This window comes from Lithobates pipiens, unplaced genomic scaffold (assembly GCF_037356315.1).
Source record: "Lithobates pipiens isolate NorthernLeopardFrog02 unplaced genomic scaffold, aLitPip1_a1.2 Scaffold_8, whole genome shotgun sequence".
NCBI classification, from domain to species: Eukaryota; Metazoa; Chordata; class Amphibia; order Anura; family Ranidae; genus Lithobates; species Lithobates pipiens.
This window is the reverse complement of record NW_027507903.1, coordinates 83,213,611-83,237,170: the sequence shown is the minus strand read 5'-3', so window position 1 is coordinate 83,237,170 and position 23,560 is coordinate 83,213,611. Positions and strand designations below refer to the sequence as shown.

The 23,560-nt window shown below is 44.2% G+C and overlaps 1 protein-coding gene across 3 annotated transcripts in view; it reads right to left on the bottom strand.

Annotated features, from left to right (window-relative positions):
• Positions 1–23,560, bottom strand: part of CGNL1 (cingulin like 1) — a 164,642-nt gene that overhangs the window by 94,260 nt on the left and 46,822 nt on the right. For all 3 annotated transcript variants that reach the window (XM_077472210.1, XM_077472212.1, XM_077472211.1), the window contains exons 3-6: positions 21,225–21,319; positions 17,081–17,174; positions 11,905–12,006; positions 24–172 (exon numbers count right to left, since the gene is read on the bottom strand). In XM_077472210.1, coding sequence (XP_077328336.1) covers positions 24–172; positions 11,905–12,006; positions 17,081–17,174; positions 21,225–21,319 — 440 coding nt within the window. The remainder of the gene's footprint in view (positions 1–23; positions 173–11,904; positions 12,007–17,080; positions 17,175–21,224; positions 21,320–23,560) is intronic.

The window sequence follows — 23,560 nt, the reverse complement described above, 5'->3', positions numbered from 1 at the left end:
GTTTAACAGAAAGAAAATCTTACTCTTCTAGATGTTTTCTTAATTCTTTCTCACTCTCCCCTAGTTTCCCACGAAGAACCAAGTTTTCTTCCATGCTACGTTCAAGTTGTTCCTGGATGTCTTTCATGCTTGCCTTTGTTTTATTGTTCTGTTCTTTGTTGCTTTCTTGACTCTAGGTTCATGGCATGTAAAGTCAGTTTTAGTAAAGCTCAGACACAAACAGTTAATATAAACATATATAAAAAGGATGCACAAACTGTAACACGATAACGAGATCAACTATCGCTTAAGGCAGTCTACCTGTATACCTAGCCTATTCTAGTAAAGTCATGTTCTTCTATCAATAAAAGCCTTTATAATCTGTATAGTTTCAATTATTCGGGTTTCACCGTACTGCCTTGCTGATGTATTAAAGTAAACCTGTAATAAGAAAAAGTGGGCTGCCACCACTAACCTTTTAAAAAAAGGGTCAAGCTGACCCTTGTGGATCAGGAAATCAGAGAAAAGGCATAGCTTCTTATCTCCCAACCAGTTTGGGGCCAATGATTTAGAAAGTATTGAAACCAATAGTCAGGTCTGCATCCAGCCAAATATAGTTTTCAGTAGGAACGGCCAGGCTTGGAAGCCCCCATATTTCTATCTTGACAGATTTTAAGAGTACACAACATAAAAGGCAAAAATGTACCTACTGCATGCAATGCTGTATACTTAGCAGTCTACCATAATCAGCTTTACCTGTTATGGACTGTGAAACAGGGAAAAAAACCAGCTCAGTCAGTACACCATGTCTCAGTCTGGAGAAGAGACTACTTTAAGTTGCATATGCTTGATCCAGGGTTATTTTCATCACTAATGGAGAGCTAGTATAGAAGATGCCTGCCTGAAAAGACACAAGGGGTGTCCAACCTGCCGCCCAAAATAGCTCAACAAAAAAACAAACTTATTTAAAAATGTAAATTTTAGGGTTTTTAATTTTTTTTGTAAAAATGGGTTTACACTTCGCGAATAGGGATGAGCTTCGTGTTCGGGTCGAACGCATGTTCGACTCGAACATCTGTCGTTCGTGCGTTCGCCGAATTCCGAACGTTTGGGCCGTTCGCGGCAAAATTCGTGTGGCCCACAATGCACTGCGATGGCGCAATGCATTGCTGTCTCACGATTGGCCAAGCATGCACTGTGACCCCGCATGCTTGGCCAATCGCAGCGCCAGTAGCGAGGAGAGCAATGGTTGGCCACAGGCATCCTGCCTGTGGCCAATCATAGCTCAGACTGTGTAGTGCACGCCCCACACTATATAAAGCTGCCTTTCAGGCGGCCTCGTGTAGTGTTTGTTAGCATCTGAAGCAGTGGGTGTTCTGTGTACCTTCAACACAGTTACACACCAATCGTTTTTGGCTGATTTACTATTTTGCTCTTGTGTAGTGGTTACTGTCTGTGCCCTGACCGCAGTATACACCACTATATTCACCTCACCTATATAGCTAGTGATCTAGCTTTAATAATAGAGCTTACAGTCAGTAGTGTTAGTGTGTGCTGTCTGCGTGCTCTGTACCCAGTACATACCACTATATACACCTACAAAGCTGTTCTCTATTTGAGCCCGATTGTCATTTGCTGGAGTTATTGGAAGTTGTGTGTGCCTCCAGCACAGCACAGTATACATCTGTATATACCCCTTTAACTCTGCTGTTTTCTTGTTATTGTCTGCGTGCCCTGACCGCAGTATACACCGTGATATTCACCTCACCTATATAGCTAGTGGTCCATCTTTAACAATAGAGCTTGCAGTCAGTAGTGTCACTCAGGAGATAGTGCGTGCTGTGTGCCTGCTCTGTACCCAGTACATACCGCTATTATCCACCTACATAGCTGTTCTCTATTTGGGCCCGATTGACATCTGCTGGAGTTATTAGAAGTTGTGTGTGCTTCCAGCACAGCACAGTATACATCTGTATATACCCCTTTAACTCTGCTGTTCTATAAAAAAGGCATCTGCAGGAGTTAGTGGGTGTTGTGTGCCTCCAGCACAATATAAACTACCCAACTACTGTTTTACCCAACTCCCTTCATGCCATTACCATGTCTGGAAGGCCAGCAAGGAGAGGCAGACAGGCGCGAGCCGATAAAAGAGGGCAAGCAGGCTCTGTGTCTAGAGACAACAGTGCTGGTCGTGGACGCGGTGCATTGTCATCAGCACGTGGCCATGGGACATGCTTGTCCTTCTTTTCTGCAGCTGGACATGTTGAACCGCAACATGCCAACGACTTGGTAGAGTGGATGACCAAGCCCTCTTCATCCTCCTCATCCTCTCTCACCCAGTCTCAGGGTAGTAGAAAAGCAGCTGCCAACACATCGTCGTCCCTCCTCTCAATGTCATCATCAGTGACTCCTTCCCTAGACCCACCACGTCCTCCTGAGGAGTCTCCTGAACTCTTTGAGCACAGTGTTGGGTACATGCTCCAGGAGGATGCCCAGTGTTTGGTGGGCTCTGATGATGACACTCAGCTAGAGGAAGGCAGTAGCGTGAGCACAGAGAGAGGGGATGCTCAAGAAGGACAGCAATCTGGCAGTCATGTTCCACAAGCTGCAGCATTCTGCCAGGTTTGCTACAGCGATGAAGAGGGAGGGGATAATGAGGGCACTGACTCCACGTGGGTGCCTGGAAGGAGGCAGGAGGAGGAGGAGGAGGAGGAGGAGGAGGCACATGTCCAACGAGGCAGGATGCCCTCCGGGGGCCAGCTTAGGGGCAGCACACCGACTGAATCACACCGCAGAGCTCCGCCTGCGCAGAGCGCTTCCTCTGCGCAGAGCGCTTCCTCTGCACGTTATTCTAAAAGTTCTTTGGTGTGGGCCTTTTTTGAGACGAGTGCATCAGATCGCACCGCTGCTATTTGCAACATATGTCTCAAGCGTATCTCACGTGGCCAAAACATCAGCCGCTTGGGCACCACATGCTTGACCAGACATATGTTGACCTGCCATGCAGCTCATTGGCAAGCATACCTCAAAAGACCCACACCAAAGAACAAAGCGGACCTCTCCTTGCTCCTCATCAGCTGGCATCTCCAACCCCACTAGACCTTCAGTCCTCTCTGAAACCTGCTCTGAGAGGAATGAAGGTGTAGAATTAGGTGTGTCACAGCCAAGTGCTTCCGGGAACTCTGCTAGTGGTACATCCATGTCCGATTATAGCAGACAAATGTCCCTGCCCCAGCTGCTGGACCGGCGGAAGAAATTTACTCCCAGCCATCCACATGCCCAGCGGTTGAATGCTAGCTTGGCTAAATTGCTAGCACTTCAACTGCTGCCTTTTCAGTTGGTAGACTCGGCCCCCTTCCATGAGTTTGTACAATGTGCGGTTCCTCAGTGGCAGGTCCCCAAACGCCACTTTTTCTCACGGAAGGCAATTCCGGCTCTCTACCGGCATGTGGAAGGCAATGTCCTTGCCTCACTGGACAGGGCGGTCAGTGGTAAGGTGCATATTACCGCTGACTCATGGTCCAGCAGGCATGGACAGGGACGTTACCTGTCTTTCACGGCCCATTGGGTCACTCTTCTGGCTGCTGGGAAGGATGCAGGACAAGGTGCAGTAGTATTGGAGGTTGTTCCGCCACCACGCCTCCAAAATGCTACTATTGGTTGTGACACACCTCTCTCCTCCACCCCCTCCTCTTCTTCTTCCTCCATGGCCTCTTCCAGTGCTCTGTCCTCAGAACCAGCGGTGCTCCGTAGGCGTTGCAGGGGCTACGCAAGTACGCAGGCAAAACGATGCCATGCCGTGCTTGCGCTGGTTTGTTTGGGGGACAGGAGCCACACTGGGGCGGATGTTTTGTCAGCTCTGCAGGGGCAGGCCGAGAGGTGGTTGACGCCACGCCAGCTTAAGCCAGGAATGGTGGTTTGCGACAATGGCACCAACCTCCTCTCCGCCCTCCGACAGGGACAACTGACCCATGTGCCCTGTGTAGCTCACGTCCTTAACCTGGTGGTGCAGCGGTTCTTGGGCAGGTACCCCGGCTTACAGGATGTCCTGAAACAGGCCAGGAGAGTCTGTGTGCATTTCCGCCGATCATTTAATGCCTGTGCTCGGCTGGCTGAGCTCCAAAAGGAGTTGAACCTGCCCAAGAACCGCCTTATATGTGACATGCCCACCAGGTGGAACTCCACGTTGGCCATGCTGCAGCGGCTGCACACGCAGCAGAGGGCCATCAATGAGTACCTGTGCGACTACGGCACCAGGACAGGGTCAGGGGAGCTTGGTTTTTTCTCACCACGCCAGTGGGGCATGATCAGGGATGCATGCACTGTCCTGTCACCGTTTGAGGAGGCCACAAGGATGGTGAGCAGTGACAGTGCATGCATCAGTGACACTATACCTCTTGTCCACCTCTTGGAGCATACGCTGCGTGGAATAATGGACAGGGCACTTGAGGCAGAACAGAGGCAGGAAGAGGAGGACTTCCTTGCCTCTCAAGGCCCCCTTTATCCAGACAGTGTTCCTGCTGTGCCACCCATCACACAGGAAGAGGGTGAGGAGGAGGAAGAGGAGGAGGAGGATGATTGTGTCAGCATGGAGGTGGAGGCTGGCACTCAGCATCAGCAGCAGCAGTCTTATAGGGATGATTTACAGTCCCAAGAAACACGTGGACTTGTACGTGGCTGGGAGGAGGTAGCTGCGGATCATGTTGTCCTTAGTGACCCAGAGGACTCCGGACCGAATGCCTCAGCTAACCTACGCTGCATGGCCTCCCTGATCCTGCAAAGCCTGCGGAAGGATCCTCGTATTCTTCGGATCAAGGAGAGGGACCATTACTGGCTGGCCACTCTCCTTGATCCACGGTACAAGGGTAAGGTTGCCGACCTTATCTTGCCATCGCAGAGGGAGCAGAGGATGAGACATCTCCGGGAGGCCTTGCAGAAAGCTCTGTGCAACGCGTTCCCAGAGACTGGGAGGTCACAAACTCCTGGTCCTGGACAACGTGTTGCTGAGGCATCAGTCAGAAGGAGCGGTGGAGAAGGTGGCCGTCTGACTGATGCTTTCAGACAATTTTTTAGTCCGCAGCCCCAAGGTATGATTGGTTCCAGCACCCATCGCCAGCGTCTAATTTACATGGTGCAGGAATACCTAGGGGCAAGGTCAGACTTGGACACCTTTCCCACTGAAAATCCTCTGGCTTACTGGGTCTTGAGGATGGATCACTGGCCAGAGCTTGCACAGTATGCAATTGAGCTACTGGCCTGTCCTGCATCCAGCGTTCTTTCGGAACGCACCTTCAGTGCTGCTGGTGGCTTCGTTACCGATCACAGGGTGCGCCTGTCCACCGAATCAGTTGATCGACTGACCTTCATCAAGATGAATCAGTCTTGGATCACCCACAGCTACCAAGCACCTGAAGCTGATGTAACCGAATAATTTTTTTTGAAATACCACATCCCTTCAAGACTGCCTATGCTGATGCTGAGTGACTGTCCTGTTATGTTGATTGTCTATCCTCTTCCTCCTCCGCTGATATGTTGGAAGAACATTTTTGGTTCTGGGTGATGCCAGCAGCCCAATTTTTCTGCCCCTGTTTAACAGGGGCGTTTAATTACAATTTTTGATGCAATGCTTTGCAGCAGGGCTAATTCCTGCAATAAAACTAGAGTATATGGCAGAGGTTGCAGTGTGGTGGCACCAGCACCAGTGCCTAAGGCCCAATTTTTCTGCCCCTGTTTAACAGGGGCGTTTAAGTACAATTTTTGATGCAATGCTTTGCAGCAGGGCTAATTCCTGCAAAAAAACTAGAGTGTATGGCAGAGGTTGCAGTGTGATGGCACCAGTGCCTAAGGCCCAATTTTTCTGCCCCTGTTTAACAGGGGCGTTTAAGTAAAATTTTTGATGCAATGCTTTGCAGCAGGGCTAATTCCTGCAATAAAACTAGAGTGTATGGCAGAGGTTGCAGTGTGATGGCACCAGTGCCTAAGGCCCAATTTTTCTGCCCCTGTTTAACAGGGACATGTAATTACAATTCTTGATATAATATTTCACAGGAGGGCCCCTTCCTGTGCCCACCCAGAGTAACTGTGAGGACTTATAGTGTTGTGGCACCAGCACCACAACCACCAAAGGTCAATTTTTCTACCACTGTTCAACAATGGCATGTAATTACAATTCTTGATATAATCGTTCACAGCAGGGCGCTCCAGCGCCCACCAAGAGTCACTTTGAGGGCTTACAATGTTGTTGCAAAACCAACACCTTGTACCGCCATTTCTGCAGAGCATATAGGGCAGGCCCCTACTTTCAAACATCCAACTTACAAACATCTCCTACTTGCAAACGGAAGGAGACAACAGCAAGTGAGATGAAAAAAAATGGACGACAAAACAAATTATACAGGGGTGATAACCCTTCCCTATGTTTTCCAAAAAGCTTAAAAATATTTTTTTTGACTGGAGCTACACTTTAAAAATGTACCAGTTGAAAATTACAAACAGATTCAACTTAACACAACAAACCTACACAGTCCCAGTCTTGTTTGCACCGCCTGTATACTGCTGTTCTGAGTATATAGGGCCTGGGGGCCACACGCATTTCCTTTTTTTAATATGGGTACAGGGTTCCCCTTAATATGCGTACAAGACCCAAATAGGCTGGTAATGGGCAGGGAGGGCTACCCATGCCATTTTTCTGAATGATTTTCAACCATATTGCAGGAACCAGATATAACATTAAAACCGCAAGCAGTTTTAAATGGTGTTATTTCCGCTTAATGTCATTTTGTGCAGGGACTGTTCTAAACACGGGAAACACGTGGCACTTCACAGGCATACTACAGACACCCACCAGGCACCATATTTGAAGGAATATTTCACTTTTTTTTTTTCACTTTAATCGTCATTAAAATCAGTACTCCCACCAAAACGGTAGTTTTTAAAACTTTTTTTTGCAGTGACCCATGTCCCCTGAGGCAGGAGGCAGGTCGCCAAACCCTTTTTAGGACACTATCTTGCATATTAGCCGTTAAAATTAGCACTTTCCAATTCGAACGTTCGAGTCCCATAGACTTCAATGGGGTTCTAACGTTCGTACCGAACGCGGGGGGTCGTTCGCAAGTTCTGGTGCGAACCGAACCGGGGGGTGTTCGGCTCATCCCTATTCGCGAAAACATGCGACCGAGCAGGAAGTTACTCCTTTTGAGTAGACGTCATATGATGTCCTCTCAAAAGGAGCCGCACAGTGGCGTGATCTGTCACTGGCTGTGTCCACGGGACACAGCCGATGACTGATCAATGTGCCGGCTCACTGCCAGTACCATGTGACCGCTGTGACCAACCACAGCAAATCCCATGACAGCTGTAAACAATGGATGGCTTCCTTTTCATGTTGCCCATTGTGTACAATTGTGTTGCTAGCCCCTTAGGTAATTTAACGTAATTTAAAAACCAAACATGCTGCAATTCTGGGCGAGGCTGCAGATGGACACTGGAGAAGGCTGCAGATGGACACTGCAGGGCAGCAGATGTACACTGGGGAAGGCTGCAGATGTACACTGGGGAAGGCTGCATTGATGGGCATTTAAAATGTAAGTTTTTTCCTTAAACTTCCCTCCTAAACTTGGGGTGCGTGTTATACGTCGATAACTACGGTATTTGCAAACTTTTATAAACAGAAATTTTCAAAATTTTCTGTCTTTTTCATTTTATTTAGAAAAAAATAAAAAACCCAGTGCTGATTAAATGCCACCAAAAGAAAGCTCTAGTTGCATAAACAAAATGATAAAAATGTAGTTTTGGTACAGTGTTGCATGACTGCTTTCGTATGAAAGTGGTTAATGGACATTTATAGATTTTATCTACACAAAGAAAGATTAACCCTCTTTACAATCACCTCTTATTCATGTCATCAGTTTTCAGCACCACCTATATTTGTAAGCAATTATTTTAAAGGATGAAGCCTTGAAAAAGTATTCACACTGAAATTTTCCACATATTGTCATGTTACAACCAAAAACGTAAATTTATTTTATTGGGATTTTATGTGATAGAGCAACACAAAATGGCACATAAAATTGTGAAGTGGAAGGAAAATTATAAATGGTTTTCAGATTTTTTACAAATAAATATCTGAAAAGTGTGACGTGCATTTGTATTTAGCCCCCCTGAGTCAATACTTTGTAGAACCACCTTGCAATTGGAGCTACAAGTGTTTTTGGGGATGTCTCTACCAGCTTTGCATATCTAAAGAGTGACATTTTTGCACATTCTTCCTTGCAAAATAGCTCAAGCTCTTTCAGATTGGTTTGTAAACAGCAATTTCAAGTTTTGCCGCAGATTCTCAATTGGATTTAGGTCTGGACTTTGGGTCATTCTAAGACATGAATATGCTTTGAGCTAAACCATTCCATTGCAGCTCTGGCTGTATGTTTAGGGTGGGTTGACCTGCTGAAATGTGAACCTCCGGCCCAGTCTCAAGTCTTTTGCAGACTCTAACAGGTTTTCTTCCTAAGATTGCCCTTCCTAAGATTTGGCTCCATCCATTTTCCCCAACAACTCTGACCAGCTTCCCTGTCCCTGCTGACGAAAAACATCCCTACAACATGATACTGCCACCGCCGTGTTTCACAGAGGGGATGGTGTGTTCAGGGTGATGTGCAGTGTTTGTTTTTCACCACACATAGCATTTTACTTTTAGGCTAAATATTGGTCTCATCTGACCAGAGCACCTTCTCCCACGTGTTTGCTGTGTTGTCGTCATCACCCCCCCCCCCCCCAAGGGCTTCTTCCAAACTGCAAATGGGACTTCTTATTGCTTTCTTTTAACAATGGCTTTCTTCTTGCCACTCGTCCATAAAAGCCAAATTTGTGGAGTGCACGACTAATAGTTGTCCTGTGGACAGATTCTCCCACCTGAGCTGTGGATGGCTGCCTCTCTGATTAATTCTCTCCTTCCCCGGCCTGCTGGTTTAGGTGGGCAGCCATGTCTTGGTAGGTTTGTAGTTGTGCAATACTCTTTCCATTTTCAGATGATGGATTGAACAGTGCTCTGTGAGATTTTCAAAGTTTGGGATTTTTTTTTTATAACCTAACCCTGCTTTAAACTCCACAACTTTATCTGACCTGTCTAGTCTGTTCCTTGGCCATAATGATGCTGTATGTTCACTAAGGTTCTCTAACAAACTTCTGAGGGCTTCACAGAACAGTTGTATTTATACTGAGATTAAATGACACACAGGTGGACTCTATTTACTAATTAGGTGAATTCTGAAGGCAATTGGTTCCACTAGATTTTAGTTAGGGGTATCAGAGTAAAGGGAGCTGAATACAAATGCACACCACACTTCTCAGATATTTGTAAAAAAAAAAAAAATGAAAATCATTTATCATTTTCCTTCCACTACACAATTATGTGCCACTTTGTGTTGATCTATCACATAAAATCCCAATAAAATACATTTATGTTGCTCTGCGCGCGCACCACCCCTCCAGGAGCACGAGGCGTCTCTCTCCCTTCTCCGGTCTCTCACACACCGCCGCTCACCCGCCTGAGGAACCCCCGCCATGTCCTGGATAGATTACGTCAACACCTTGGTGGACGGCACCGTGTGCACGGACTGCGCCATCTACGCCTTGGCTCCTCCGCACGGAGTGTGGGCCGCCTACCCCGGAGGGAGCTTCGGTGGTCTCACGACACAGGAATTGGCCGCTATTGTTTCTAAAGATCGAAGCCAATTATTTATCAATGGCCTAGTGATTGGAGAACAGAAATGCAGCGTGCTCAGGGACCTCTGGTTTGACGACTCACAAATGTGCCTAGACGCAAGGACAAAATCCACAGACGGAGGATCAACATTCAACATTCACATTGTCCGATCCAACCAAGCTATCTTCTTCCTGAAAGGAGGGCCCAGTATTCATGGCGGACAGTTGAACCAAAAATGTTATGATACCATGAAGTACCTGAGGAGTGTAGGGTATTGATGATGCTGTCGCCTCTCCAGTTGCCTGTTCCAGCTGCCAACATTGGACCAACCACCTGATTCGTCACCCACCAACCCCCCTCCTTTCCATCCCCCTCAATTTTTTTTATCGTTTTGTTTTTTTTTTGCTGCCCCAAAACACCAGAATATACAGAATTTTTTCCAAGAAAAATTTATATCTGATTTAAGAATAAAAAAATATGCTCTACAAAAAAAAAAAAAAAAAATACATTTATGTAACATGACAAAATGTGGAAAATTTCAAGGTGTAAGAATAACTTTTTCAAGGAACTGTAGGTACATTATCTATATCAGTGATCGTTAACTTGTGATCTGCCCATATTTTTCTGCTCATCTATGATCCTTCTTGTTAGTGTATTTTATGTGTGGCCCAAGACAATACCTCTTCTTCCAATGTGACCCAGGAAGGTCAAAAGATTGGACACCCTTGTTATACACCAACCTTTCTCCACCAGGGTTCTGTGGAATCCTAGGGTTCCTCTAGATTTGGCTTGAGTTTCCTTAAAGCGGTAGTAAACCCGCAATTTTTTTTTTTTTTTTTTTAAAACCTGCAAAGCAAAAGGCATAATGAGCTAGTATGCACCGCATACTAGCTCATTATGAAATACTTACCTTAGAACGAGGCCCCGACATCTCGCCCGATCCACGCCGAGGAAGCCGACATGCTCCCTCGGCGTCTCTTCCGGGTATCGCGGCTCTGGCGCTGTGAGTGGCCGGAGCCGCGATATCGTCACTCCCGCGCATGCGCGCGGGAGATTTAAATCCGGCCGGACGAGCGCTGCCGGATTTTCACGGAGAGAACCCCCTTGTGCGCATGCGCCGCTGCAGTCAGCGGCGCATACCGAGGGGAATATCTCCTAAACCGTACAGGTTTAGGAGATATTTTTTTTACCTACAGGTAAGCCTTATTATAGGCTTTCCTGTAGGTAAAAGTTAAAAAAGTGGGTATACAACCACTTTAAATAAAGAGTAATTTCTGCCACTTAGATAAGTACCCACTGACATTATCTTTGTATGTATTTGTAAAAAGAGGGATTCTTCCCACTAACCACACATGTAAAAAACATTCTTCCCACTGACCTTCACAATAATGTGCAAGGAGCAGCAGATATAGTAATAATTAACAGGGGTTCCTTGAGACTGAAAAATTATTTCAAGAGTTCCTCCATGTTAAAAAGGTTGAGAAAGTACTTGTTTATACAGACCAAAGTCTTTGACAGTCACCAACTAAATTGGCTTTTCCAATACATCATTAATAAGGTCAATATAGATTAAAGTTGGAGGGAAAAGCTTCACATACATTATGTTTTCAGTTGATGCCAACATTACTAAACTGTAACAATATTATATTTTTTTTATTTAGGTGATCAGTTTAAAAAAAAATATTAAAAGTTATTTTTAATGGCACTCAAATCGCGGAGCGCTTTTGCCATGATTGACGCTCGACAAATCGCGTTAAAAAAAATCCAGGGGGTTGCAAGGGCGTCCCGTGATTTGCGGCGATTCCGCCTGCCAAACGGAACACCATAGTGTGAATGGCGCCTAAAGCATGAAATAGCAACAATTCCTTCTCTAAATACTGGATTTATAGTAAATAATGGGTAACAAATCATATATCTCAGCACCTCCAATTTAGTGAATAATGTATTCCCCTAGGTTCTCAGATCCGGATCAAATGGTATAAAGCCTACTTGACAGTAAAAAAGTGACTGCAGCCAAATGAGTGGAAATAAAACAGAGAGCTGTACACTGTATGCAATACTTATTTGGTGCACCAAGTAGACAAAAAACAGATCTTTTATATAAGAGCTTTACAAAAAGACACTTGTGTTGCTTTCACACAACTATCTACTTTGTATTAAAAATAAATAAATAAATAAATAAATGCACATTATCATGAGCAGCAATGGTAAAAATACATTTGTACCTTTGTTTGGTCATCAAGCCGTTTCTGGAGGGAAGCCAGCTTCCTTTCTAGTTCACTCTTTTGGTCGGTCAAAGCTTTGATTTCTGCTGTTGGATCTGGACTCTAGAGGGGAAGAAAGGAGCAGATGAAATTAATTTCATACAACCCAAATATAATATTTAAACAGCCTGAACCATAAGAAACTTTGGTGAAGGATAAGCACTAATTCAACTCTGTGCTGAGACCAATTCTGTTTAATTTAGTTATAAATGATAGAGGGTGGGATAAATAGCTCGATCTCAGTATTTACTGATGACACAAAAACATGTAGGGCAATAACAACACCGAAAGATATAGAAACTTTACAAGAGGACCTGAATAAATGAATGAAGTGGGTTACTGCATGGCAAATGTTTAACATTTAACATTGAAAAATGTAAGCTACACATTAGGGGGAGAACCCCCAGGAGCTTCCAGGATGGAGAAGGGCCTAGGGGCCCTAGTAGAAGACAGACTGAGCAATAGCAAGTAGAGTCAAGCTGCGGCTACCAAAGCCAGCAGAATATTAGCATGCATTACAAAGGGAATTTACTCCAGAGATAAAACGATTATTCTGCCACTTTATAAAACTCGGTTTCAGCCGCATCTGGTGTATTCCATCCAGTTCTGGTCACCAATCCTCAGAAGGGATGTGCTGGAGCTGGAGAGAGTCCAGAGAAGGGCAACTAAATTAATACAGGGACTGGAGGACCTCAATTATGAGGAACAACTACAGCCGCTAAATTTATTCTCCTTAGAGAAGAGACGCTTGAGAGGAGATATGATCGCAATATACAAATATCTCAACTGTGATCCCAGCGTAAGTATGAAACTTTTTAGTCCCAGCGAGTGTAAGAAGACACGGAGCCACGCGAGACTGGAAGAGAAGCGGTTTAACCTTAAGCTGCGTAGGGGGTTTTTCACTGTCAGGGCGGTAAGGATGTGGAACTCTTCCACAAACGGTGGTGTCGGCAGGAAGTAGAAATAGTTTTAAAAGACTCTTGGGAGGACATCTTAGCAAAAAACAAAATACAGGTATATGGGAAATAATTTTTCTACACACACACACACACCAGCACACACACACCAGCACACACACACCAGCACACACACACCAGCACACACACACACCAGCACACACACACACACCAGCACACACACACACACACACACCAGCACACACACACACACACACCAGCACACACACACACACACCAGCACACACACACACCAGCACACACACCAGCACAGGTTGAACTGGATGGTATGTTGTCTTTATTCAACCAACTATATTAAGGATGAGCTCTGGCGTGTTCGCATACTCCATGTGCAGAGCCTGCCAGGGATTCGGCGCAGCACTGCACTAATCACAGGCAATGAGACATTGGATCGATGCGCAGCTGCAGAGATCAGGCAATGTCTCAGTGCCTGTGATTAGCACAGCGCTGCGCCGAATTCCTGGTGGGCTCTGCACATGGAGTATGCGAACACTCCGGAGCTCATCCCTACCAACTATGTAACTAGTATAAAAATATAATCAAAATCAGTTTTGCGATGCATTAACTACACTAACCAAAGTAACAACATCTGCTTCCACAATGAATTTCAATTATATCTGGCCTGCTTCCATTCTTTGATCAACGTAACCACCCCATCAAGGGGTAGAAAACCAGTGGGGGAGCCATAGCAGGGCTGGATTAGTGGTGCCCTGAACTAGAAAAAGCCTTTTAAGGGACCTGGATAGGGACCTTAGGCCAGTATTGCTGGCTCCACAAGGTAAGGGGCAAAATAACTGTCCGCTTATGTAAGGAGGAGTTGGAAGGGTGGGGTGGTATTTAAACCTATGCCATCTCATAATCACACTCTTCACCCACAAATGGAATTGTCAGTGTTTACCATTAACCAGCCCCTCTAAGATCGGACATGTAAAGATGTTGACCCCAAATTCAAAACAAGCTTGACCTTTTATGATTTAGGGACTAAAATCAGAAAGTCACTTTAAAAAATAGTTGAATTATTTGTACAACAGTGAACAAAAAGGCAAACATCACAAATAGAAAAAATGCATTAAAACATACAAAAAAAAAAAAAAAAGAAAGAAAAAGAAATGATGAGGTGTAAAAAGAGAGCTCCGTCATTAAGTGAACACATGGTACATTTAAGCAATAATCATTAAGTGCCAGCACACGGGCGCATTTGCCTGCATGTTCTAAGAAGCGCTAATCTGCAAAAGGAAGTCATGAGACTTGGATTATTTATTAAAAAAAAAATGCCTCCATGTAAATTCTTTAGAGTCACAGCTCCCACTTAATCTGGCCAAAGATGGTCTGAATTTCGAACAAAAAGAAGGTTAGTTCGTTTTTCTAATCATTAGTGGGTCAAATTGACAAATGTTTTCGACTGCAGTGACTAGAAAATTTGAGGGAGTAGAACGGACATTTTTTCTCAAATAAATTAATTCCTAACACTGTATGTGGTTTTCATTCAGTCAAGTCCATTCAATCCAAAATCAAATGTTAAAAGTAAACAAAATCTTTCGAACTACAGTATATTTGAATGTTGTGAGACCTAAAACTTAGTACACATGGGCAAAATGTCGGACGGCATTAGACAGTTTGTATTCTATTTCTATTCGGCCCGTGTGTACTGCAACTGGTCCAACAGAAGCCAGCTGTTTGGCCCGACTTCTGTCAAAGGGGCATGACTGAAAAAGGGCTGCCGACTGTCTCCCAATTAGCGCTCTCAGCTAATTGGGGGGGCGTCCCCCTGTCAGAGTACAATAAAACAGTGAGGGAGGTTGCTGTACTAACATTGCATAGTTAGTGAAGCAGCTCTGACCTGAGCATTCGATTTTTGTGTTCAGCCCGCTGGGTTGAACGAAAAAAACTAAAAACTAGTATCGTGTTTGAGGCTTTAGAATTTTCATTCTAAATTCTATCCATCTATGACCAGCTTAAAAGGGGTTGTACACCCTTGTATTTTTTCACCTTAATGCATCCTATGCATTAAAGAGGGATACCACCTACAAAAAAAATATTAAAAGCAAGCAGCTATAAATACTACAGCTGCTGACTTTTATTAGACACTCACCTGTCCCAGTGTCCATCGATCGCTCGGGTCTCGGCTGCTGCCGCCGCTATTCTAGGTGAGGGAGTCAGGAAGTGAAGTGTTGTGGCTTCCCGGTTCTCTACTGCGCATGCGCGAGTCGCGCAGTGCACTTGGGATGGTCCGCACTGTCTCTGGGACCCGTGTGTGTCTCCCGTGGAAGTCTATGCCCGGAAGTGGGTGCAAATACCTGTCTTAGACAGGTATCTGCACCCCCCCTCCCCCCTGAAAGGTGCCAAATGTAACACCGGAGGGGGGGGAGGGTTCCGATGAGCAGAAGTTCCACTTTAGGTTGGAACCCTGCTTTAAGGTGAAAAAACACCTGTCATTCACCGGCCCCTCAGCCCCCATTTTAATTACCTGAGCCCCTCCATCTCTTCGGCGGGGATGGGCTGTCCCTCTCTCCACAGGGTCCCAGCTCTTGAGTGGATAGATTGAAAGCAACACAGCCATTGGCTCCCGCTGCTATCAATCAAATTCAATGACGCTGAGGGGTGGGGACGAGTCCGGCATTCATGTCTGTGGATGCGAATGCTGGACTTGGGAGAACACCCGCAAGGAAACTCCTTGGGAAAGCACTTCTCCCAGGGGGTTATCTGATGCGGGGAGGAGCCGTGGGAGCCACTGGGGGACCCCAGAAGACGATGTTTGGGGCCACTCTGTGCAAAACGAGCTGCACAGTGGAGGTAAGTATGACATGTTTGTTATTTAAAAAAAAAAAAACGATACTTTACAATCATTTTAAAGCCTAGTACACAGTATTAGAAAATTCAATTTTTTTTTTATGTACGTACCATGTTGAAAATGAAAATGCCATTAATGGTACAAATATTCTCAAATGACAAAATGAAAACTCCCCCCTTATGTAGCTACATGCCAGTATATAATCAGGTGGTACTTTGTTTTCGATCATGCATGTCTTGCCAATTCAATTTTTTTTTAAAGGTGCTTTAAAGTTGTTTTTAAATCTTAATGCATTCTATGCACTAAGACAAAAAAACCTTTTCTGTGTAACAGCCTCCCCAGCACACCCTAACTACCCACCTGAGCTCCTTCTCTCTCCAGCGATGTCCATGATCCCCTCAGCCATCCAAGTCACTCCTCCTGATTGGCTGAGACAGAGCAGCGGCGCTTTGGGTCCCGCAACTGTCAAAGTCAGTCAGCCAATCAGGGGAGAGAGGGGGTGGGGCCAGGTCGGGACTCCCTGACTGAATAGATACACAGAGCTCTGACTTGGCTTGGGTGCCCCCTGTAGCAAGCTGCTGGCTCAGGGGCACTCACCAGAGGGAGGGGCTAGGAGCAGAAAAAAGGGACTCACGAAGAGGAAATTCTGGCCTGCTCTGTGCAAAACCAACTGCACAGAAGGTAAGTATAATATTTTTAATATAAAAAAAATTAAAAACAAGCCTTTACAATCAATTTAAGCACGAATACTGTACTAATTCAACGAAAAGTCAGTCGTTCTGGTAACTATGAAGTTACATTTTCCAACATGTCCTTTCAGAAATTTGTGTCCACATTGGCTCCTGAAAGCAGTACACCAACACTAACAAACACAAAATCAAATAACCAATCCAAATTTAGAGTGTCCATTTGAATTTCTAATAATGTGTACTAGGCTTTAAATTCACTGTAATTTAATTGTATGCATGGTTGGTTAGATTCATACTGTTAAGCCTCGATGTACTATTCTTATTGTTTCCAGAAACAGAATATTGAATTTCCAAGCTAATAGGACATGAAATAAAAACATCACTCAGCCATTAGAGAATAAAAAACGAGAAATGCAGAGGACTGGCAAGAGTAATCAATTTCCTTTCTTTTGTTAACATTTAATAAAAGTAAATTGTCACTTTGTCAAAGTTAAAGATTGTTAATATTGATCGTATGCTAGTAAAGTAAAGTACCGTAACAAATGCAACACAACAAAAGGAAATCTCAAAAGCAATAGAAAGGTCATTAAGAGGGAAAAACTAATAATATGAAAAGGTTCTTATCTCCACGTGTGTGCAAAGTGTAAACATCAATTAAAGAAAAGAAATGGACTATTTACCTGGACATTGCTAGAGGCACGGGATTTTAAAGTCTGAATCTTTTCAAAGACCAAGTTGACTTTTCTTTTGGTTGCATCGTCATTATCCTGACTTCTGAAATACAGAAATGCAATTGTAATTTAAACTGCAAGTCATACTTTTTTAAACATATTTTATTTTGAAATTCAATGTTTGCTGTGAGCAATGATCCATGTGTCTGACATGAGTCTATGTCCAATAAGAATATAGCATGAGGCATGTTGATTACCAGTGGACTACTGTGGACAGAGAAACTTGTTCACCGAGCATGTGCAGGATTCCTTATACTCGGTTCACATATGAGCCGCATGCGGCTCACAGCAGGGGTCCGGTACATGCTGGTTCACCGTTTCAGGTCTGATTTCAGGTCGAATTTTGGGCTAAATTTGGACCTGAAACTGACCCGCTGGATATGAGAACCAGCTTCATAGAGAGTTGGATCCCGCATCCAATTCGCAATGGTGTGAACCCAGCCTTAAGGACCTGTGTCTATGAGCTTTTGCTCACATCAGTAATTTTTTGCATTTCTATGCAAGTCTAAAGTCAGGTACACACAAACAGATTGTTGGCCAACAAAGCGTCAGACTTTTGTCCGAAGGACGTGTGCCAGGAACTTGTCTTGCATACTAACGGTACACAATTGTCAGCCAACAAACACAAAAGGAAGTGATGTACTACAAGGAATTTCAGCTCTCAAGTGCCACCCTTTGGGCACCTTCTCCTAATGTCGTGTTTTGGTGAGCATTGATTCCAAGCATGCATACTTTCAACTTTTGTGTACAGACAATAGGAAAATCTGACAACAGACCATTGTCCACCGAAAATGTACTAGCCACAACAACAAATGTCTGATGGAGCGTACTGATGTTCGGTTTTAGGCCAACAGTCTGTCATCACACAATTGTCAAAAATCCGATCGTGTGTACGAGGCTTTAGAGGATGCAAAACCTACTTGAATCAGGTCAAATGCAAGTCAGAAGGAAGCCAATGGCAGATAAAATGCATCTCCCATTGTGAGTGATCTCAGAAGCATCTCAAACTGATGTCAAATCCATGCTTAACACAATCTCTTCAAAAACAGGCACTAATAACAGTGCTGGACAAAGGACGAGATGTGTTCACCCTTTTGCCACCATGCAGTAGGGGAAAACGGAATCACCTGGGATTTTTGAATAGCATGGGGACTGCCTCACTGCATAGATGACATTTGACTTACTGAATTAAAAAAAGGGAACAGTATTTAAAGTGGTTCTAAAGCCTTAACCCCTTTGAGTCTAAGGGTAAAACAAATCTTAAAGCGGTAGTAAACCCGCAATTTTTATTTATTTTTTTAAACCCGTAAGGCAGAAAGCATAATGAGCTAGTATGCACCACATACTAGCTCATTATGAAATACTTACCTTAGAACGAGGCGTCGGCAGGTGGTCTCGGTCTATGCTGAGGGAGCTGTCATTTTCCCTCGGCGTGTCTTCCGGGTATCGCGGCTCCAGCGCTGTACAGGTTAAGGAGATATTCTTTTTACCTACAGGTAAGCCTTATTATAGGCTTATCTGTAGGGCAAAGTGAAAAAATTACTTTACGACCGCTTTAATGCCTAAGCCCAATTTTGCAACTTTGACGTGTTAGTAAAACCATGCATATCATCACAACTACTGTGTGCATCTAGGTGGATTATACCTGGTTCTTTCAGGACAAATTGGGCTTTCATTTGGTGGTAAATGGTAAGGGATAGCTCCTGATTTTTTTTTTTTTATCAAACGAAAAATTGCCCAAAATAGTAAAAAAATAAAAATAATTTATTTATTTTTTTATTTAGATTTAGCTGTATATTTCTTGCTACTACTAGAACATACCACCAAAGAACAACCCAAAACACATTCTCCCACTCCTGACGATAGAAGCGATACCACATATGTGTATGTTGGTTGTTGTATGTACCCATAGTACAGCCCAGAACAATAATGTGCATTTTGCTTTTTTTATTATTATTATTATTATTATTATTATTATTATTATTATTATATCTAAAACACACAGACACTGATTAGAAAAAAAAAAAATCCTCTCCAAAAAAAAATAAACTGACCCTGACCTCTGACCCAAACATTATCCCTGGCATTTACCTAGGTCAAACCTTGATCTAGGTAATTAATAAAAAAAATAATTCTACACACACTTTTTTTTTTCCTGTCTCTACAAGGACAGAGAAAGATACAGGGACGACCTTCACTGTGACTGATCAGTGTGATAGTCAATCAGACGTTCCGGGTCCTGATTGTTAGAACGGGACTCGGGGCTCTCGGCAAGACCCTGGTCGCTGTGCTTGAAGCAAGCCATGCAGTGATCTTCCAGCACAAAGGGAGGTCCGCAAATATGCGGCCATACGGCAAAAAGCCCAGTGCAGCCCAGTGTGTGATGTCAGCACCAGGGGAGGTTAACGTTTCTTAACTTAATGCATTCTCTGCATTAGGGTAAAAAAAACTTTTTGTGTTTAGGATCTCCCCCCAGCCTCCCCTTATACTTACCAGAGCCCGATCTTGATCCAGTGCTGTGTATGAGAGCAGAGGCTCTCTCCGCTCTCTTCCTCCTCACTGGGCAGACTGACAACAGTGGGAGCTATTGCCTCCTGCTGCTGTCAGTTAAATTCTTTCACAAGGGAGGGGGGGGCAAGGCTGAGCCCCACTGTGTCTATGGACGCAGGCAGCGTGGCTCGCAATTGAGCCTGCCCCCATAGGAAGCTGCTTCACTAGAGTATTCCAGGAGTTCAATTATTATACAAGGCCCACTTTAAAGCTGAAGTTTAACCTGCTTATATTTTACCTTCCCTGGTTCATCCCACCGCCCCCCTTCCTTCTTTCATCAATATGCAAATTACATTTTAAATAACAGCTTCCCATTTGCATTACATATTTTATTTTAAACCCAGTGAGGCTTCTCTAAGCAGTGCCAGCAGATCATGGCTGAGGGAAAGGACTGTACAGCAGGGTGGCCTGCTGTTCAGGAAACAGCAGGCCACCCTAGGCAAAGGCCACATGCGATTCTGAGCCTTCATCGATTGAAAAAAAAAACTGAAATCCAATGAATGAAGAGGGGCACACACCTAGTTACACAGACACATATTATAAAAAATTATGTGTGCCAATACACACCCGAATGCATTCAAATTATCCCAGTGTAAAATGAGATTCTTCTTGCTAACTGACAGTCACCAACAGTGATCGCAATGAAAACACCCCACAGGCTGGTTGTACTAAAGTCGATCCATCCATCGACTTCTGGACAACCAGCCTGCCCTTAGATGGACTAAAATTTGTCTGCTTCCTGCTGAACTGGCAGAATTTTGATCCATCTGTGCCCAGCCTTAACAGAAAATGCACTCACAGTGGATGGATGGATCGGCAGGCTGCATCTTTCCTCTTCTGTATGCTGGGCTTTAAACTGCCCACCCACACATCCCCTTCTCTAAGGCACAACACTGCCGGGGAGTGTGGGTGGGGCAGACACAGGAGAAGAAGGCGGAAGGAGAAGGAGCAGAACCAACTCTCTCTCCTCTCCTGTCCATGTGGGGTTGGGGGGAGGAACTGTCAGTGATGGCTCTGGTCTGCCTGCATTTCTGCAAAACCAAAAAGGTAGTGCTCCAAAATGCTATCTGCGCTACACGTGCTTCATTGGAGGCATCAGGAGAAGGCACAAGAGGAGATGCCCAAACCCTGCAGCTCTCAGCACGCACCCCTCAACACTACACTTGGGGTGATTAGGGTGTGCAAGCCTATGCATGTTTGACATAAGTGGATTACCTAAAAAAAAAAAAAAAAAAAAGAAGAAGAGGTATACATATTCAAACCCAGTGTTTCAAATTGCCACATTTGCAATTTATTTTTAATCCAAGATAAAATACATAAAAAATGAAAACACAAACTGCAAAACCAGTGGTACCCAAAATTAAAACCACAGAAACCATGAAAATATCCTTTTTTCATCAGCCATGCAAATCCACTATTTTGTATATTATGAACTACCTGGGGATCTTGTTCCATACACACAAGGCAGGTTTATTGCTGCACAATGGCCATCAATATGATTACCCATTAAAATTTGCATATTACATTCAACCATTATACTAACCCTTGTTTCAAGTAATTAAAGAGTATTTGTTTTGCTGTTTCCTCATTGGTTTGTTGTGCTAGTTGTTGCTGGCCCTTCAAAAGGTCTGGTGTCGCCTGAAATTAAGAAAAAAGAAAAAGATTGAAAAATCAAATGTTATTAAACAAAGCACTACAAAAAATGAAGAGTACCAGTGCTTAAATCGTGAGCCCAATTAAACATGGTTATGGTTTTGACTAGCTGTCAGAATACGCTGAGCAGCAACTGCAAACGATGACTGAGAAAAGATTTCCAACAAGCCTAATTGACTTCTATCGAGTGGGACACATGGATCGAAATTTAATCAGTTCCTGCTGAACCAGATGAATTTCAAACCATCTATGGCCAGCTTTACACTAAGGACAATGCAGCAGGAAAAGGCAGACAGTCTGCAGCATACATGGTTCAAATCTCAGCCGGTTCAGCGGGATTGATCGATCAACTTGGGTACAACCAGCCTGCTGGATTCACTTGTGATTATCACTAGTGGCTGCTATAGCCGCTAGCAATAATCACTGTCTTCTCAGACAATTGCTGACCTGTGATCGCAGGAAAGAAATTTACATCCTGTATGACCAGCTTAACCTCCCTGGCGATATGATTATGTCTGATTTTTGATGCGGAAAGCGTTACAATGTTTTGCATGGAAATTTGGCGTTTTAGATTGTAGGCCTGTAATTCTTAGGAATAACTCACCTAAATCTGTCCAAACAAGAGTCTAGTAGACATTCCAGGTATGATAAAGTTTGAAACACAAAATCATAAATTATAATATAATAAATAACTATAAATAAATAATTATAGCAAAATAACTTAATAATAATAACATTTATTCAATAATGTAATCAAATCAAAAAAACACTGAAATTTGATCAGTTGCTGAATTGTCGATGTCGTTACTTTCAGTGTTTGATGATGAATTTCCCCACAAATCACTATCGCCCAATTCTGCAAGTCATTCTAATTCACCATCGCTGTTTTCTAGCTGGTCTAAAACCACTTTTGACGTAAAAGAGACACTTTGTGGTTGCTATGGACAATCTCCAGTTTCCAGGCAGAAAGAACGGTATATATAATATAAAACTGCATGCAGGGCACTGGACAAACCACTAGGGACAAAAGGGCTGTGAAATTATTTGATATAGGAATGTAATCTGTAAATGTGGCGTCGGACTCCATCCCCCTGCGTCACGAGCGGATTGAGCGGAGGACACGTCTCGCACACACAGTGGGGAGACATCGCAGGATCCTGGGGACAAGGTAAGTAACTTTGCCTGGATCCTGAATGAAAATTCCCCCCCGAGCCACACTCGGGAATACCGCCAGGGAGGTTAAAGTGGTTCTAAAGGCAGACGTCTTTTTTTTTATCTTAATGCATTCTATGCATTAAGATTAAAAAAACTTTCTGTGTCCAGCAGCGCCCCTCAGTCCCTCTAATACTTATCTGAGCCCATCTCTATCCAGCGATGTGCGCGAGAGAATCGGCTGTCCGAGGCTCTCCCTCCTGATTGGCTGGGATACAGCAGCTGGTGCCTTTGGCTCCCACTGCTGTCAAATCAAAAGTCAGTAAACCAATGGCGGAGAGAATTGGTGCCTCTATAGCAAGCTGCTTACTGTGGGGGCACTTGGCAGGAGGGAGGGGCCAGGTGCGCCAGCAAGGGAATCGAGAAGAGGAGGATCCGGGCTGATCTGTTCAAAACCACTGCACAGAGCAGGTAAGTATAACATGTTTGTTATTTAAAAATAAACAAAAAAAAACCACAAGACTTTAATATCACTTTAAGTCAAAGAATGCTGCTGAAGCTGAGTTTGTCCCTGGACTTTCTGAGATGTATTGAAGTTCATCCATGGAGCGGGGATTCGTCACTTTCACAGGCCCAGCATTGAAAGCGAGGGGTGGATCGCACGCCACGTCCCACTGACAGGCCCATCTGCACATTCTGTATTTCTCCAGTGGCAGTACATGTGGGTGCAAACTTGATCTTATGATTTTAAACAATTAATAAATCTACTACACTATGAGCTACTTCTTTATGTCACCTGTGGAGTTTACTTGTACATCATAATCTAACCTGGGCTGGTGTTGGCGTTCCAATTTTCATGGCCCCATGGTTGATATGGTGTCAGGGTGATCAAATCGCATTATTTCTATTGTTACATTCTAATCTATAATGAAGTAGTTCAACTCACTATAATGTGGAATCAGTGGGATCCCTGGGCATGTCACTGGCCACATCTCCTGCCACCAGATGTAGCTTGTCACTTGCCACCATAGCCTGTCACCAGATGCAGCTTTTTAACTTTCCACCATCACCTGC